Below are 18,572 nucleotides of genomic sequence, written 5' to 3' on the forward strand. Positions count from 1 at the left end.
CTCTTCACCAGTTGCCTTGGGCAAATCCAACTGATCTGCCGGATTACAGAAGCCGGTGCAACCTCATCGCTTTGGAAACGCTCTCTGCCAGACATACCAAACTACAGAGGCTGCTTGTTTTCGATCTGATTGTAGGAAATGTGAATTGTTCGTCGCTGTTGGAAAATGTGTCCCTGTAGGCTCCGTCCCGTAAACTGCGTGAACGTAACCTTTTTTTTTTGTTAGACGCCAAAGGACTTCATACGGATTTCATAATCCTCTAAGACTAATTAAATGTTTTCATGCATTCAATAATGTGAGTGCCAAAAATGGGCATCTATATCAAATGATGGGCATTTACAATCAACATTGCGAAACTATTGAATTTACTATGTCTCGGAAAAATCTTAAAACATACTCCATTCGAAATCGCAACACATACAATAAAACAAAATGAAACTACACTTTTTATTTTTTTATTTATAAATGTCATGATCTATACAAACATTAAGACATAAAACAAAAAAAAAATGTAAAATGTACTAGTCTGCGTCGGTTGACGAAAAAAATAAATAAATAAATAAAACTAGGGTATCAAGAATTAGTGACAAACTAATTATAAATTCATCCAAAAGTGATGGTAGAACAGATGAAACAGTGATGGTAGAACAGATGTAATGAAACGCTAAAATCATGAAGTGTCTAGTAACTAGATGGCTGATTGTTCAACTTTACGCTTAAAAGTGGATGTGTAGGTTTAAGGTGATGGTAAAACGAAGCCGGGGCCCAGATAGCCGTAGCGGTAAACGCGCAGCTATTCAGCAAGATCAAGCTGAGGGTCGTGGGTTCGAATCCCACCGGTCGAGGATGTTTTCATAAAGGAAATTTTCTCGACTTCCCAGGGCATAAAATACCATCGTATCTGCCACACGATATACGCATGCAAAAATGGTCATTGGCACAGTAAGCTCTCAGTTAATAACTGTGGAAGTGCTCATAAGAACACTAAGCTGAGAAGCTGGCTCTGTCCCAGTGGGGACGTAACGCCAGAAAGAAGAAGAAAACGAAGCCAAACTTCAAATTTTCAAGTTCACAGATCAAGAGATTTTGACAACCGTTCGCGTTGAAAATTTGATGGATTGGTTACATTCTGATGATGATTAAACGATCAAAGCTTAAAGCGATGTTTGGTTCTTTAGACTAGTGCCTTTGAAAATTATAGGTGTGGCTTCGTTTTATATGCATCTTAACACAAATTGAGAATACATTTGCTGCTATGATGCCATGTCATACCTACCTTATCCATTCCTCATGCCTTTGATGCAATGTAGAATTAAGGTATATATTATTATCAAGATAGAAACAACAAAAAAGCAGTCACCACGGCCCATTCGATACCCGAACACATTAAAAAAAACCATTGATTTGAAAGAGCATCTTCTTTCTGTCCAATAACGATGGTTTATCTACCAAAGATAATCCGCCAATGAGCTAATAGTACTACAAATTGATAAGACACTGCCAAGATTAGGACATCGTACCGACATTTTCAGAACAGTTCAATTTTGTAAAGTGCAAAGAGAGGAAGTTGTACCCACTAACAATGGGGCTGACCAGGAATCACAAAATTGGTTTAGGAGCTGTTATAGTTGTTGCAATAGTGGGATTGACCGTTGGATTAGTGCTCGGCTTGGATGACTCTGGTGTGAAGAATGAGGTATGAGTATGATACTATATGCATTGACAAACGGACATAGCAATGACTGATTTTATGTCGACCACTCATTCAACGATCCATTCAAATTTCCTATCCTACAAATCTCACAACCAGAGCCAGTCGCATAGTTTTTTTTGTGTTTGACCTAAACAATAGTATTTCGTACAACATGCTCAACAGATGATGATGGTGTGAATCGGGTGATGGATTTTAAATACATCGGTGTTACCTCTGTATGTACCATATGCTACAAATACGATTCGATTCTTGTTAAATAAAAACACAATTAGGGGGAGATCCCCCAGTACCGGACAGCACCCAATACCGGACAAAGTCGAAACATTGAAACATCATGGTCCAATCAAGATGGTGTATTAGTAGTAAAGGAAGCTATTATGGAGACTAATGTTTGCGTGGAATAACACATCCTTGAAATATGCATGCCTTCTTAAAAAAGTACAAAAGTTTGAACATTTCAAAAAAAATTACGTGTTGCCTTAATTTTGAGCCTATTTAGTAAATATTTTTAATATGAAAAAATACTTTGGATCACGCAAGCATATTCGAACATAATCCTATTTTGATAGTATGAATGTATTTTGTACCATAATTGGACTAAATATGGACAAATCACAATTTTGGTTAAGCACCTCCTGTCTCCCAGTTTCGGACAGCCTGATTTGTTATATGATATCTTTGTAATTATTGCACCAATGTCTCAAAATACATTCATTTTTCATGGATTCCGTCGATCATGGTATCAAAGATGCAATAAAAATAAGGAAAATGAACATTCAGAACAACATCGTAAAATGTGCTATTTTTCATCATATAAGAAAGAGGTTTTTTATGTACATTTTGGTAACTAAGAAATATTCAAATTGTTCTTGTAAATGCTGCAAATGCATTGAATTGGCAATTATATACTATTCCTATAGTAAACACATTCAATTATGTTCAAATTTACAGAATTCGAGGCATTTCCAGATCGTGTCCGGTATTGGGTGCCACCTTTCAAGATCGATCAATTTGGTACTAAAATACATCATCAAAATGCAATGTCAAAATTCATATTTATATTTTCAAATTTATTTTTGTACAGTATAAAAATGATAATATTTATTATAAATGAGTAACACGAGCGCATAAAATCAATATTTTACGAATTATGAATTTAGTGGCTTAAGTGTCCGGTACTGGGGGATCTCCCCCTAATAGTTTTCGTATAATCACCCCACAGTTATGGATCAATTAAGGGTATTTTTTCAAAACAAAATATGATTACAAATCATAGTGACGTTGTACAGTCACCTCCCAGACAATGAAGAATATAGTTGTTTTCAGGAATACACCTCAAAATTCACAGCTATTGAGCATGAGCATGAGCATGGATGACCGTACAATTCGTAGTTGCTATTGCGTGATTGACCAGAACAATCGAATTTGCACAGAGATTTAAAGAATGGGGCTTGGGATTATCTTACCATTCTTCAATGTGCACAAATCGAGAGCTCAAATTTTAATAGTCAATAACGGCGCCGGCCACGTCCTTACGGTCATCGGGGAAGGGAAGGAATGTTAGTTCGACAACCGTTGTTACTAGAGACCGAGATCACCTCTGCATCTCCAGAGTTATCATGGGAAGGATATTGGGTTAGTTGCTCCACAGATAACAGACGTTGAAGTCCGATTATACAACTGTGTAAGACAATTAACGGTCATTTCGAATGGAAACACAAGTAGCAACATCGTTGTGGCGCTGTCATCGCTGAATTCGCATGACGATGTCAGTGGTGAGTGTGAAATATTTCAAGATACTGATATTCACCACTGATTGACGCAATTCGTTGTGTGGTGGCGCTAGTGATTGCAAGGAGGTTCTGTTTGAATATAGGCTAATATTTTCAAAGCTGAACGATCACTTCGACATCTGGTGGCTAGTAGGAGAACCGTCATAAAAGAGGTTGGGTTGAGAACGCACCGTGTGCAGCATAGGAAAGAGTACACATATTACACTTTTTCTCGAAATAGTTATGTTGTAGACGATCAGCGAGCATTGAAAAACATGATAAACTTTTTTTCCTTCGAAAATGTACAGATCCGGTCAGTGTTCATGTACAATTAGTGGGATAAAATTGGAAAATTGGTGTTTGGCTACATAGGTTATAAACTTCCGGATTCTTTGTTTGTGGTTAAATTTGTTATGAAATCACGCGTATCGCAAGAATAAAGGGTCGAAATGATTATGCCAATGGAAAATAGTTTAATAATTATTCGATTATGAGCTAATTTTTGGGTCAAAAAATTGAATTTTGGACGTAAACAAACATTTTCAATGACATTTCTCTTCTTCTTCCATAGCGACCTCTATGATGTTTGCGCATTAAATTTGCCTATTTACACAGGTTTTCAGAAAAAAAAATGTTCTAGCATAAACATCTGTTATCTGTGGTTGCTCCTTTGTGATGCCTATCCACCTATTCATTTCATCATTTGTAATAATCTTCTACACTCTACAGATTCCCATTAGGGACTATTCATTGTCTTTCGTCAATTTTCGGGGTTTTTCAATCCCCCTCCCCCTATGAGAAGATTTATTGTATGAAAATTAAAAATATATTGTATGGCGCGTAAGAAATCTCAGACCTCCCTGCCCTCGTATCCCCTTACGTACTTAATGGACGGTCCCTTGCCTTTGAGTCCGGTTTTGAGGATACATTTTGAACATCCTCAGAATCTTTCAGGTTGACACAAAGTACAAATGTTTATTTAAAACTAAAAGCTTATAGATGTCTATGTCAATACCAGACCGATTCTGGATATTCCCATAGAAATAAACATTCTTTAATACAAAAAAAAACTTCGAAACACACAATTCAACAATATTAAAACAAACCTATTTCATTTGCTATAGGTTCCATTGAGGTTGCATTTGATCAATTAGGAAGAAATAAAATCGTGTGATACGATGATCAATTTTATTCAAAATTACGGTACAACCTAAAAATATTCTCTACCAGCTTGAGATTTGAAACTGACACCATCAGCATGATCCTGCTCTTTAACCACTTGTTCGCAGAGTGTCCCCTTCTATGACTCGGCTAATAATTAAAATTTACCCTGTCTACAATCAGGTTGGTCGAGTGCAGATTTCTCACTCTCCTCCATCACATGCACCAGCACCACACCACACAGAGAGTTGCGTTTAAGCCATACACTTTCTCAGTTTCGGGACTTTCTTTCACGCGTGTAGAAGTGTTTGGCTTGAGTTGAATTTATTTTTCAAAGATAATAATGTCATCTGGTGATGTTAAGACCAACAGTAAACATAAGGTAAATCGAAATGCGACATTGATGACTAATAAGTTGAAAAAATTTTGATAACAATTCGTAATCAGCCACCTGGATGCAAAAGGAAGAGTCTCAAATTTAAGCTCGTAGCTGCTTGTCAAAAAGGGTATCATGGGGCACTATATGATTTGAATGTAAAATTTGGTATTCAAATACAATGTTGTCTAAAGTGAGATGTGTTTTGCTCCAAAGAGAGACAACATTTCTCGTATGTTAATAACTTGAATGACATTTCAATTTATATAATAACAACTCGTCCCGTAGTAAAACAAAAGTGATTTCCTTATTAATTTAAAATGAGTTTTAAATAGTTTCGGGGTAGGTACCGTAACATTGATCAGCGGGGTAACATTCGATGAATGTCCCTCCTAGTAAGAAATTCTTACCAACATTAATATTTTCTCTTTATTATATTTATGAGGGAGCTAATAAAAATTGAGGTTTTGAGTTTTGCACAAACGCTAATTTTTCAACTTTTCAAAACAAAGAATTCCATGATTATGTATGACAATACTAAAGATGTCATGTCTCATGTCTCACATGAGTTCTGCAAATGATACAAACAAGAAAGATGCGGTTTTTGCTAAAAATGGCATCACCTAAAATTCCGTTGTCAAAATTCAGCAAAATTGACGAATACCATAATGATTGCAGAATTTCCTTAGGAAATTGCCTACTTTTAGGCGTTTCCACCCAAGGTTCTTGCTCAATTTTAACCGTAAGTTCAGGATATGTGAGAAAATGAATTACCCTTGCCAAACCGATTAAAAGTTGCTTGAAATCACATGTTCCACATTAATAGTTTCTTATTATCCGATGAACTATACCATTTATTTATTTGGCTTACTTTTCCCCGCTATTCTCTATGTATCACATATTGGGAGAATGGTCAAAGCAAAGATTACTTAGGAGAACCATTACGCGTCATCAAACAGTATATTGATTCGTTTACGGCCGTTATCGGTTAGGCTTGATTCTGCTCGCTGAACGTGAGAAAAGCTGATAGCATTGATCAGCGATGCGTTATGCAAAATACTGGCTTTAGCCCTCAATGCTGTGATGTATCTGTAAAAACAAATATAACAAGCTTTTATTAGGCACATGTCACGTGACTATTTGCATAAATGCATGTTTTCTACTCTGTCGCTATCTGTAGAGTTCAATGCATAATTTATAATTACCCATCCTTAGGTAAGCGTGACACCTTGATTTGATGGCTGCCTTATTGAATGCCATACGATATTGGATTATGCTGTATAAGATGCATCGTGAATTTGTGAAAGTAAGTTGTGATGTGTTTCATATCATTAAAATTAAATTTTTAACAGGGGGGAGGTGAATGAAACGTTGGAAGCCAAGAAAATAAATTCGTGATCTCTTTATACGACTGCAAGCCAGTAACGATTTTTTAAAAGGTAGAACTATTAGATCCATATTAATTCTATTATGAATTATTTAACCTTGGTACTGTGGATTTGCAAGTACGATTATTAGCACCGATAATTTAGATTTAACGCATCAGCCCTTGAAAAGCATTTGGGTTTATATTTGCTTCAAGTCATGCGCATTTAGGGCTTGATCCAAAAATAAACAAAATGTGAACCTATTGCAGGCATTACAATGGTTCGGTTCTATTATCGTTTTTTCTATCTCTATCCTCGCCTCTATCTGGATTCGAACCTACAATGAGGAGATGATGTGCTGGATCCCAGACGCGTTAGTGTTCCATTCCGTAGCCGCTCTTGACATATAGGCAAATAAAACCATCACTTAAACGAAGTGTTGAGCAGTGATGCATTTCGAACTGAACGCGAGCCAAAAATGAACGGAGCGCGTTCAAATTTTGAACGAGAACGCAGTAAACATTGAACTCTCGAGCCAGAGCCTGTCGTTGCTCTCGAACGGCCCGTTTAGAACGCAATGCATTACAACGGTAATCAAAGCATGGGTTTAGGTTTATACCTGGAAAATATTTCATAAACTGATGATAGTTACATTTAATTATAATGAACATAGCATTTCTAGCTTTGAACAGCTTCAAAACAACTTTGGCACATACAGATGCCGTGAAATCTGTCAAAACCATCTGCGTTCAGTTTTCTGCTCTCCAGCGTTCAAATTTTTGAACTGAACAATGAGCAAGCCTACTTGATCACTCCGTTCAAAAAATTGAACTGGAACGCGAACTGAACGCGTTCAAATGCATCACTGGTGTTGAGTGCGAAAACGCGATTTGTGTTGTATTCAGCTTTTTACGCTGTCTTACTATAAACTTTGAATCACCCTTTCTGACATTTCTTGCCAACACTATAATATTTATGGTTGGATCTAAGTAAGCTTTTTTAAAGTTAAATTTTTTTCTGTTGACAATAAAGCAATGTCAAAAATTTGCAGTTCTGATTTTAGCAAATGGATATCTTCTTCTTTCTGGCGTTACGTCCCCACTGGGACAGAGCCTGCTTCTCACCTTAGTGTTCTTATGAGCACTTCCACAGTTATTAACTGAGAGCTTACTATGCCAATGACCATTTTTGCATGCGTATATCGTGTGGCAGGTACGAAGATACTCTATGCCCTGGGAAGTCGAGAAAATTTCCAACTCGAAAAGATCCTCGACCGGTGGGATTCGAACCCACGACCCTCAGCGTGGTCTTGCTGAATAGCTGCGCGTTTACCGCTACGGCTATCTGGGCCCCAAATGGATATCTATAAACTTTAAATTTTCTATTTTACAATAATGTTTGGATTATTTCAGGTTGAAAAACATAAGTGACAGAGTTAATGGTTCGGATTGTTGTTGGAGAGAAAAACTGGCATTACCGACAGTGTTGTGAAGTTAAAATAAATATGGAAATGATTTCTTCATAGATCCATACCATTTTTATCCATTCTCCATACCATTTTATTCATTTCTGGGGTCTATTTTGTAAATCGAGTAGAATCAAGTGACTCATCTAAAGTCACTGTTGATCAAAGTAAGCGTGCATATTTCACATGTCACCCGACGACTCCCATAGTAATCCAGTCACATAGAGTGACAACTGTCGAACAACTCGAGTGATAGACCGTGTCGAGCGATATTTTTTGGTCGACGGTGACCCCAGTCGAGTCGTTTTGATCGACTCGACTTATAAAATAGACCACTAAGCTTCTACTGGAAGAACTACGTGAACCAGTAAACTAACTTAAAATTTGGAGGATCCTCAAAAACAGCCCAAGGAACAACCATGGCGGTTACACATTTTATGAATTTTGCTCTGTTATTTTGGTACTCTCACCAAATCGTCTTGACAGAATGAGAATGACCTTTCCCAAAATATGTCACCCAATAAATGTTGAACAAAGCCACTTATGTTTGAAAGTTATGAATGTTTAAGCATAATCCGTGATGTATTTATGACGCTGGACATTAGTAGCGCAGACATGGACGTGGAAAAATCTATGAACATCTCGTACCATCCCCCTCGTTACAGTCAATTTGCATAGATTACAAAATTTTGGCGGTCCACCTTTCCTGGTCGTAATCGAAAATTCAGAACAGCCGATCTTATTTCTTTCCATTTTGTTCCAATTTCTGTCATCGATGTCCGTTGCTGCATGGCTACGCAGCTAACCTGGAGGTTGCGATGTGCAATAGCCCCTCTCCGAAGCAATGCCTTGGTGGTCCCGGAGAGACGAAGGGTTTGGCGGCAATGGGAATGAATTAGTGGGTCGGGGGTGTAGTCCTGTTTACTGCTTGCATGTAGTAAACGGTCCCCAACCCCACGCTCCCGGACCTTGGTCCGGAGTCTGTTGTTTACTAGCAGATTATCCCCCCATTGCTAAGAAGGAAAAAAAATACCATCTACCAGAGCTGCGGCAACACACGCGAGCTGGGGACAGCTTTCATAGTGATGGGTGATATGCAAAGGCGCGTGATCGGGTGGTGGCCGATCAATGAACGAATGTGCTAGTTAAGAATCAAAGGCCGATTCTTTAACTTCAGCATAATCATCGTGCATAGCCCTCACTCCGGAAGCACTGATGATGACAAGAACGCATTTTACGCGCAGCTCGAACGCGAGTACGACCGCTGCCCAAGCCACGACGTCAAAATCATCATAGGAGATTTGAACGCTCAGGTTAGCCAGGAGGAGGAGTTCAGACCGACGATTGGAAAGCTACTGGCCTACTGATAGATTTTGCCGCCTCCAAGAACATGGCCATTCGTAGCACCTATTTCCAGCATCGGTATCGGTACACCTGAAGATCACCTCAGCAGACAGAATCGCAGTTCGACCACGTTTTGATCGATGGACGGCACTTCTCCAACATAACCGACGTCAGAACCTATCGTGGCGCTAATATTGACTCCGACCACTACCTGGTGATGGTGAAACTGCGCCCAAAATTATCCGTCATTAATGATGTACGATACCGACGCCCGCCCCAGTACAATCTCGAGCGGCTGAAACAACCGGATTTCGCCAATGCGTACGCGCAGCATCTTGAGTCAGCGTTGCCAGATGAGGGCGTCCTCGATAGGGCCCCTCTTGAGGACTGCTGGTGGACAGTCAAAGCAGCCATTAACGACGCTGCCGAAAGCGTTGTCGGATATGTGGAACGGAGCTCAAGAAACGATTGGTTCGACGAGGAGTGCCAGGAGGTTTTAGAGGAGAAGAATGCAGCGTAGGCTGCAATGCTGCAGCATGGTACGCGGCAAAACGTGGAACGATACTGACTGAATCGGAAACAGCAAACCCGCCTATTCCGGGACAAACGGCGCCGCCTGGAAGAGGTGGAATGCCAAGAGATGGAGTTGCTGTACCGTTTTCAAGAAACGCGGAAGTTCTATCAGAAGCTCAACACATCCCGCAAAGGCTTCGTGCCGCGAGCTGAGATGTGCTGGGATAAGGATGGGATCATCTTGACGGACGGACGCGAGGTGATCGAAAAGTGGAAGCAGCACTTCGATGAACACCTGAATGGCGCAGAGAACACAGGCACAGAAGGTCAGGACAGCGAAGGCGATGGCTACGTCAGCACAGCGGACAGTGGAAACCAAGCAGCTCCCACGATGGGGGAAGCTAAGGATGCCATTCAACAGCTCAAGAACAACAAGGCTACTGGCAAGAATGGTATTGGAGGCGAACTCATCAAGATGGGCCCGGACAGGTTGGCCGCTTGTCTGCATCGGCTGATAGTCAGAATCTGGGAAACGGAACAGCTACCGGAGGAGTGGAAGCAAGGCGTTATATGCCCTATCTACAAAAAGGGCGACAAACTGGAGTGTGAAAATTATCGTGCAATCACCATCCTGAACGCCGCCTGCAAAGTGCTATCCCAGATTCTCTTCCATCGTCTATCACCTATAGCAACTCGTTCGTGGGAAGTTATCAAGCAGGTTCCATCGACGGCCGCTCGACAACGGCCTTTCTCTTTTTCATGTATTTCTTGAAGAATCCAAAGAAAAACATTTTGAGGAATCCCAGACTATGGAATATGTGGAGCTCTTTCATTTCTAATTTTTTGACATATTATTTGATGAATTCATTTTAAGGTAACTTGGCAGATTTTTAGGAGTTACGTAAAATATTGTTGACAGATTACTCTTAAGATGTATTGCAGGCTGTTGATAAAATCGTTAAATTATTTCTGGTGAGATCTCGTGCAGAAACCTTATTGTTTGGTAAAGTTAAAGAATTATTCAAGAAGTTATCCATATCGCATTTTTTTTAAATGTGACTGCAGAAAAGAAAATTTTTGAGAATTTAAACACAAGCTCAATTTTCGCGGCAAAATGTTTTTCATGACATAACAGAAGATTTAGAGCCTCACATGAGTTTTGCAAATTGATTATCAAGAAAAAGTTTTACGAACTAAAAATGGAATTGCGAAGAACCTTAGTTGTTATTTTTTAGATAATACAGTCGAAGCTCGTTATAACGAAAACTTTTATAGCGACAAAAGCTCTCTATGGCGACTTTATTCGGTTCCTTGAAAAATATATTGATGTTAGAACCTTTCTCTATAGTGACATTTCTCTATTACGACGGTTCCTTGCGATGTCGTTTTAACAAGCTTCGACTGTATTATCTAAAAAAAATAACAACTAAAGTTCTTCGCAATTCCATTTTTAGTTTGTAAAACTTTTTTTTAGTCTTGCATTTTTTTGCTTGGCTGAATGTTTGCCCATTAAAAATTATTAAAATGCAACTTTTGCAGGCTAGAAACTCTACAGGCTGCAGTTGAAACTCAATATGCATTTCAATGCATAGCAAATCTTCTTGATATATTTTAAATAATGTCTTCAACCTTAATCAATCAAATTAGGAGGCTCCTTCTCGATATGGTATCTGTATGAATATACAATATAAATTTGCCACTCGGGGGGACATTCAAATGATAATGTCCGATCGATCACTGCTCTTGTGACTCTCGGAAAGCTAACATCGTCCAAATCAATTATGATTGAGTTTAAGTTGAAACTAGGATTTTTGATATTGCTTGTTGCGGTTTTTGGTGAAACAGCTGTTTTGAACAATACCAAAGATAATGTGAGACAAAAAGGAATATTTTATTAGTCTAATTTAATTTCCGAACTAATCATATTTTTTGTATATATTCACAGGAAGGTCGTTCCTTTACGATCGATTACGATCGAGATACTTTTGTGATGGATGGCAAAGATTTCCGTTACGTGGCTGGTTCTTTCCACTACTTCAGAGCATTGCCGCAAACATGGCGTACGAAGCTGAAGACATTGCGCGCTGGAGGACTAAATGCTGTAGACTTGTACGTGCAGTGGTCGTTGCATAATCCGAAAGAGAACCAATACGTGTGGGACGGAATTGCCAACATCAAGGATGTCATTGAAGCTGCTATCGAGGCCGACCTGTATGTCATCTTGAGACCGGGGCCTTATATTTGCGCAGAGATTGATAACGTAAGTATGACATTTTTATTCTCATGTAGTGAAGTAAACTGTACATTTTATCCTCGAGTAGGGGTAGGCGGGGTATAAAGTACACCTTGCATTATTAGCATAAATTTCGCTTCATAAAATTAAAATTAAAATATATTTGGTTAAGTATTACTATCACTATCAATCAATGGTAAAATTTTAAACGGAAGACATGTTTAATTTGCGAAAAAAAAAGTAATCGTTGGATATATTCTGACATAGCGCTATCAAAATCAGCCCTTTCAAAATAACTTTTTCGAAGTCTAAGCACCAACAGTGTTTTTAATCCAGTATAATGATACTTTTATAATGTATGGAATCGGTTGTACTACTTTTCCGCGAATGTCGATTCCATGAATTGAGAGAAAAGGGTTATTCGGAAAACTGGAGGTCTGGGAAACGACATTTGGAGAAAAGTGGCACAATTACTGAAGTTACGTAATGCTCGCTCTGCTTGGTCTAGTCGGTCTAGTCTCCGACTCACGCAGCCAACCTGTTTCCGACTCTTGATTTCCTTCATGAGAGCTAACTTTGCCTCTCTGAATGCTGCACCGCGTTCTTCTCGTTGTGCTTCTGTGCATGCGCGATGCATTCTTCGTCAAGCCCAAAGGCAGATTCCTTCCTAGAAGACGCCTTTCGGCATAGAAGCATCACACGCGCGAGTTACATCGCAGTGTCATCCGTCTGTTCATGAACGTTACGTCGATAATCGATTCCGCACCTTTTCTGCGTAAGGTGCTCACTGTACCCACATTCCTCCATCGACCTCCTTGGGGGCGCGTGACAGCTGCAATAGAACACGCCGTTAAGGCGGCGTCCATTTATTACGTAACGCTAAAATTAGAAATTTTTGACCCCCTCCCTCCCCTACGTAACGCTTTTTGTATGAAAATTTTTAAATTTTTGTATGAGTCGTAACGCTTCAGCCTACTCCCCCCCTCCCCCTAGAGCGTTACGTAATTTGTGGATGCCGCCTAATGTTTGCTATCGTAAAACCGTCATTTGAGATAGAGACTGCTTCTTGAATTGGGTATAGTCCTGTCGTCCCTACAGCTGCTAGTATTGTTTTTTAGTAGGGTACAAAAAAGCTTCAAATGCCTGGCCTGATGTGCGTTGGCACGATGTGGGACTCACATTAGGCATGCTGAACCACTAAAAAGCTTTCCCTACTGTTCATATGCCTCGATCTCCCTCGGAACTCCATCACGCAACATCAACGGGTGAGGGCTGTGCTCATGCGTTTCATCAATCTCAGCCTCTAGTTGTTCTGAGGGTTCCTGTTGGAGCTAAATGCCATCAAAAAACGTGGCTCACTACGAAATTTCTACGTGCGACTACTCGTTTTACCCAATTGGCGGTTGAAAATCTCGCCTGGACTTTGCACAGCTTTCTGTGCGACGACGCGTTCTACTCTTGGGCTCAGAGCCCTGTACAACTTCTACTGAACGCTTATGTGAATTTCACAATTCTACGACGACTGCTGCTACTTCTAGAGCCCTCCTAGTTGGATTCCAAGGTCGGTCCAGCGATTCCGGTTGGAGAATGGCTACCGGTTCACTGGCGCTCCGATGACTCAAACCGGTGATACGTTACGTACTACCCAGAGTAACCCCCGGCGGCGGAAGATTTCCCGAACCGATGCTATCCAGCTTCCGGTTTGCGAGACTCGACTAGCTCAAATTTTGAATATTCTAACTCAGGGTCGGCTCAACTTGCTCTTAGGGCTCACGAGAGGAACGAAAAGATGTAGACTGGACAAAGAAGAGATTACGCAATTGCATGACCCTTCAAACTTCTTATACCAACAGGATTGGTTGTTGCGGCGTGGACAACGGCGGGGTGGACCACTTCTCGCCAGTATTTGTGGCGACCCTTCAAACCACGTGTCGTCCACACTTTGCTGATCGGAATCCGACTTGAATCTTCGGCCTTTCCTTGGGGTTTCACACAGTTGGACTTGTATATGAACGAACTGCTCAGTACGATAGACTCTACCCAACTCACTCCAGATTCTCTTTTCCTAGTCCTCCAGCTCTTTCCCATTTTCCATCCCTTTCTCTCTTCGCCTCGATTCCCGGATACAGTGGTCCCAGCGTGAAATTCGCTCGGTGGGTGCAGCCCAGTGGGTAGCGTTAGTGGCTTTACTTGGTTAAAGCGAGAATACCCAAATAATTGAAAATTATTTGAATATTCTCACCCATCGACTACTGCATGCGAAGTCTCACAAAGAACGTTCTTATAACTTAGTTTTAGTATATAATAGTTATATGAGGCATACAAATGCGTCAACTTAACGTTTCAAATTCTCCTTTGTTTTTGTTATTTCAAACGGTAACAGGTTCACAGGCGCTCCGACGACCATTTGCCTGTGCGAACTCCTCAGCTAGACCACGCCGGTGGACACAGGCTACTCGACGTTGATCGTTGTTGTCCGGATTTAGGTCGCTTGCGACTTCCGACATCATCTCGCTTCGTATATCCCTAAATTGAGGGCAGCCGAATATATCATGCTCCGGTATTTCCTCGACATTTGAACAGCCTTGACAATGTGGATACTCTACTTGTCCGAATATGTGCAGATATTTTTGGAAGCATCCATGAGCATAAGCATAGATGACCGTATATTTCGTAGTTGCTACAACGCGATTGACCAGAACAATCGAAGTTGCACAGAAATTTAATAAATGGGGCTCGGGATCAGCTCAATGTGCACAAATCGATAGCTCAAATTTTAAAAATTAATAATGGCGCTGGCCACGTCCTTACGGTCATCGGGGAAGGGAAGGAATGTTAGTGTGACTACCGTTGTTACTAGAGACCGAGATCACCTCTGCATATCCATGGTTGTCATGGATAGGATATTGGATTAGTGGGATAAGGTAGAGATCTGGGAGTCACCAATTTTTGGTGATGCGATCCATGATATAATTGCGCCTAACCGGATTCTCGAAATAATTCGTTAATCGCATTGTACGCCGAACAAGTGTTCATCGCTCGCCCACGCAAGAGCAAGCGACGCGATCAATAGATCAAACACTACTAAGCGATCACGGTACTTTTTCACTACGACGCGCGACATGTTTGATCTTGTCCTCATCGCCCGCCTCCGCAGGAACAAGCGTCAAGGTCGAAGGATCAAACAGAACTCATTTTCGGAAGCATCAATGACCTGACAAAAACTGTATCAGGAAGATGTTGACTTTTCCATGTGTTCTGGTTGTCCACACCGACACGTTAAGAATGAGCCTGTAGGTCCACCTCCCTTTCTCTGAGCTATTCCACTCCTGCTGCCACTTGACCATTGTATCCAATCTGATTGAATTCCTCACATTTCATGTGTCCGTTCTCTGGTAGCATGCTATGTCCTCAGCCATAATGATGCAGATGGGGATCATTCCGGCGATAATGCACACTGCCTCCGACGATATAGTGCGATAGGCACTTGCCACCCATATAGCCGTGAGCCGGAAAGTACCTGCCAGCTTCTCTCGATTGCGTTTGGTTCTCAACCCTGCAGCCCAAGCCAGAACTCCGTATCTCAATATGGACGATGTTACGGTCGCCTCAATACGCCGCATACTGCTTCTTGCTCCTCCAATGTTAGGCATGGTCCTAGCTACAGTGTTAGCTGCTTTTGCTGCCTTTTCGCAAGCATAGCCAACGTGGCTGTTGAAGTTTAGCCTGTGGTCGATCATTACCCCAAGGTGCTTCAGAAAGCGCATCGATGAGATTGCGTGTCCTCCGAAGTTGATCATGAACTGCTGAACCGCCCCACCTCCATTTAATGAAAAGCCAAGTACAGCTTGACTCCAGGCATCTACGATTCAATGATGTCTAGCGATTCCGCCGTCAGCATCTCCACCTCATCCGCAATCTTACCAGTTATTTAGGATAACGACGTCATCTACGAACACGACGATTTCGATTCCATTCAGCAGTGTCATAGCTGAACCTGTAGCTGCTAGCTGTTGAGAGCTATCCGCTACCCAGTTCCCGTTATTGGCTGATATGCGGTTTGGGTCCGATAGTAACACCACGACGGTCTTCGTTTCCGAGACTGACTGCCAAAGCAGTTGCTGGGCTGCATCACAGTGGTTTAAATTTAACTGTGTTAATTTCGTTTTGGCTGCTTTGTTACTCCACTTGTGCCCGGATATTTGGGTTCACCCGTTAAGTGTCCGTTGTCAACTCTGCCGCCACCGAAACACTTTGCTTCAGGAGGCTTTTGTATGCTCAGCCGGCGATCCAACCAGTCTACCTTGAGTATGCCCAAGCTCTTGCCTTTGTTAGCCTTTGCAATCGGCCGCCCAATCGCCGCTACTTAGGAGTTCTACCCTATTCTATAGTGGTAAAGATCCGTGCAGAGGGCTACTATTACGATCGACAACAACGTGAGGCCTTTCTTAGACAAGTAATTAGAGTCCGCGGCTACAAAGGCAAAGCCATGCTGAAGGTGCCTGGGTTCGATTCCCGGTGGGTCCAGGATCTTTTCGTAAAGGAGTACCGAATGGAAGTTATGGGCATTTCAAAACTGAATACAATAAAAAAAAGTATTTCTGTTCCACAGGGCGGCTTACCGTACTGGCTGTTCACGAAATATCCAGGAATTCAGGTTCGCACTAGCGATGCCAACTACTTGAAAGAGGTAGCAACTTGGTACGAAAAGCTGATGTCTCAGTTGACCCCGTATATGTATGGCAATGGAGGCCCAATTATCATGGTACAGCTGGAAAATGAGTACGGAGCGTTTGGAAAATGTGACAAACCCTATCTGAACTTCTTAAAAGAAGAAACGGAAAAATACACCCAGGGAAAGGCAGTGCTTTTCACAGTGGATAGACCGTATGGAAACGAAATGGAATGCGGTCAAGTTCCTGGAGTTTTCGTCACAACTGACTTCGGTTTGATGACAGACGAAGAAGTTGATACACATAAAGCAAAACTGCGCTCAGTTCAGCCCAACGGACCTTTGGTGAACACTGAATTCTACACGGGATGGTTGACACATTGGCAAGAAAGCAATCAGCGTAGACCTGCTGAACCTCTTGCCAACACTCTGCGAAAAATGCTTCATGATGGGTGGAATGTTGATTTCTATATGTACTTTGGAGGAACCAATTTTGGATTTTGGGCGGGTGCCAACGATTGGGGCCTTGGAAAATATATGGCCGACATCACATCGTACGACTACGATGCCCCCATGGACGAAGCTGGTGATCCCACAATGAAGTATACAATCTTCCGAAACATCATTGGAGAGGTAAGGCTCAGTTATCACCTTCTTTTTTAGTAGAAATAGTAATACACACATATGTTTTACAGTACATTGAACTACCGGCTGTACCGGTACCTGATAGGGCACCAAAAATTAAGCACAACCCTGTACAACTGACTAGCGTGGACAATATTTTGTCCTCAAGCTCTAGAAATCTCCTTGGATCACCCGAACGTAAGTCCAACCAGCTGATGACTTTTGAAGAACTGGACCAAAATTCCGGCTTTGTACTGTACGAGACTACGTTGCCGAAGTTGACTCGAGATCCCAGCCAGCTGACTATCAACGATTTGCGAGATAGGGCTCAAGTTTACGTCGATGAGGTGAGAATCGTCACACTTGATGATAAGACCTTCTAAACTCATCAATTTTATGTCTACAGTTTTACGTCGGGACCTTATCGAGAGAAAACGCTATAAATAGTCTTCCAATTTCTGCTGGATGGGGCTCGAAGCTTTCAATTCTGGTTGAGAACCAAGGTCGAATAAACTTCGACGTTCTGGATGATTATAAGGTAAGGGTCTTTTCACACATCCATCCCACGATGTTTAAAATATTACGTGTTCCAGGGCATCCTTGGCAACGTGACCATCCAAATTTATAACGAACCTTACTACGAGGAGCTGTCGGATTGGACCATCACCGGTTATTCGTTTGAAAACTTCGACAAACTAAAGCAGTTAGCTGATACAGTAACCGGTGGCCAAGGAGTGAATGGACGAGGTATGGCAATCCATGGCCCGGTTATATTCAAGGGAAATCTCATTATTGATAGCAGCCCTATTCGTGACACGTACATCGATATGACTGGCTGGGGAAAAGTAAGGAATAGATTCTTATTATATCATTTTGATTTTTCCTAATACGTTTTGTTTGAACACAGGGCTTCATTATGGTAAATGGCTTCAATCTAGGACGATATTGGCCAGTAATTGGACCTCAAGTGACGACATATCTACCGAAGGAACTGTTGAATGAAGGCTCGAATGAAATCATTCTAGTAGAGCAGCAAAGAGCTCCAACCGATAAACTAATCCATTTTACTGATAGCGCAATTCTCGATGAGGCCTAATTTAATACGGTTTTCGTAAATTATTGGTACAACATTTCTAGAAGAAGAAGAACGAGATGTAAAATTTTAGAATGCATTCCAGGTTTCCAGTGGATACTCCACAAACATCGTTTATCAGAAGATGAGCAAAATAAAATCCTCATCTGCCATGTATGTATTTGTATTTTAAATATTTGGTCCTTTTTTTATTGCTATCCTGATTCTCACGTCATCGTCATCAGCCGAGTCCGCAAAC

General features: G+C 41.2%; 1 protein-coding gene across 3 annotated transcripts; it reads left to right on the forward strand.

Annotated features, from left to right (window-relative positions):
* The first annotated feature begins 1,535 nt into the window (after positions 1-1,535).
* LOC5565066 (beta-galactosidase) lies at positions 1,536-18,490 on the forward strand. 3 transcript variants are annotated; one of them, XM_001649353.2, is made up of 7 exons: positions 1,536-1,696; positions 11,658-11,972; positions 16,558-17,250; positions 17,313-17,588; positions 17,648-17,779; positions 17,835-18,086; positions 18,149-18,490. In XM_001649353.2, the coding sequence occupies exons 1-7, from the start codon at positions 1,583-1,585 to the stop codon at positions 18,335-18,337; spliced, it is 1,971 nt and encodes a 656-aa protein (XP_001649403.2). In that variant the 5' UTR covers positions 1,536-1,582; the 3' UTR covers positions 18,338-18,490. The 3 variants fall into 3 exon arrangements, with proteins under 3 accessions (XP_001649403.2, XP_021705351.1, XP_021705346.1); XM_021849659.1 differs by lacking the exon at positions 1,536-1,696 and adding an exon at positions 4,925-5,029; XM_021849654.1 differs by lacking the exon at positions 1,536-1,696 and adding an exon at positions 11,424-11,583.
* Positions 18,491-18,572: the final 82 nt, after the last annotated feature.

This window comes from Aedes aegypti, chromosome 1, assembly GCF_002204515.2.
Source record: "Aedes aegypti strain LVP_AGWG chromosome 1, AaegL5.0 Primary Assembly, whole genome shotgun sequence".
Taxonomy (NCBI): Eukaryota; Metazoa; Arthropoda; class Insecta; order Diptera; family Culicidae; genus Aedes; species Aedes aegypti.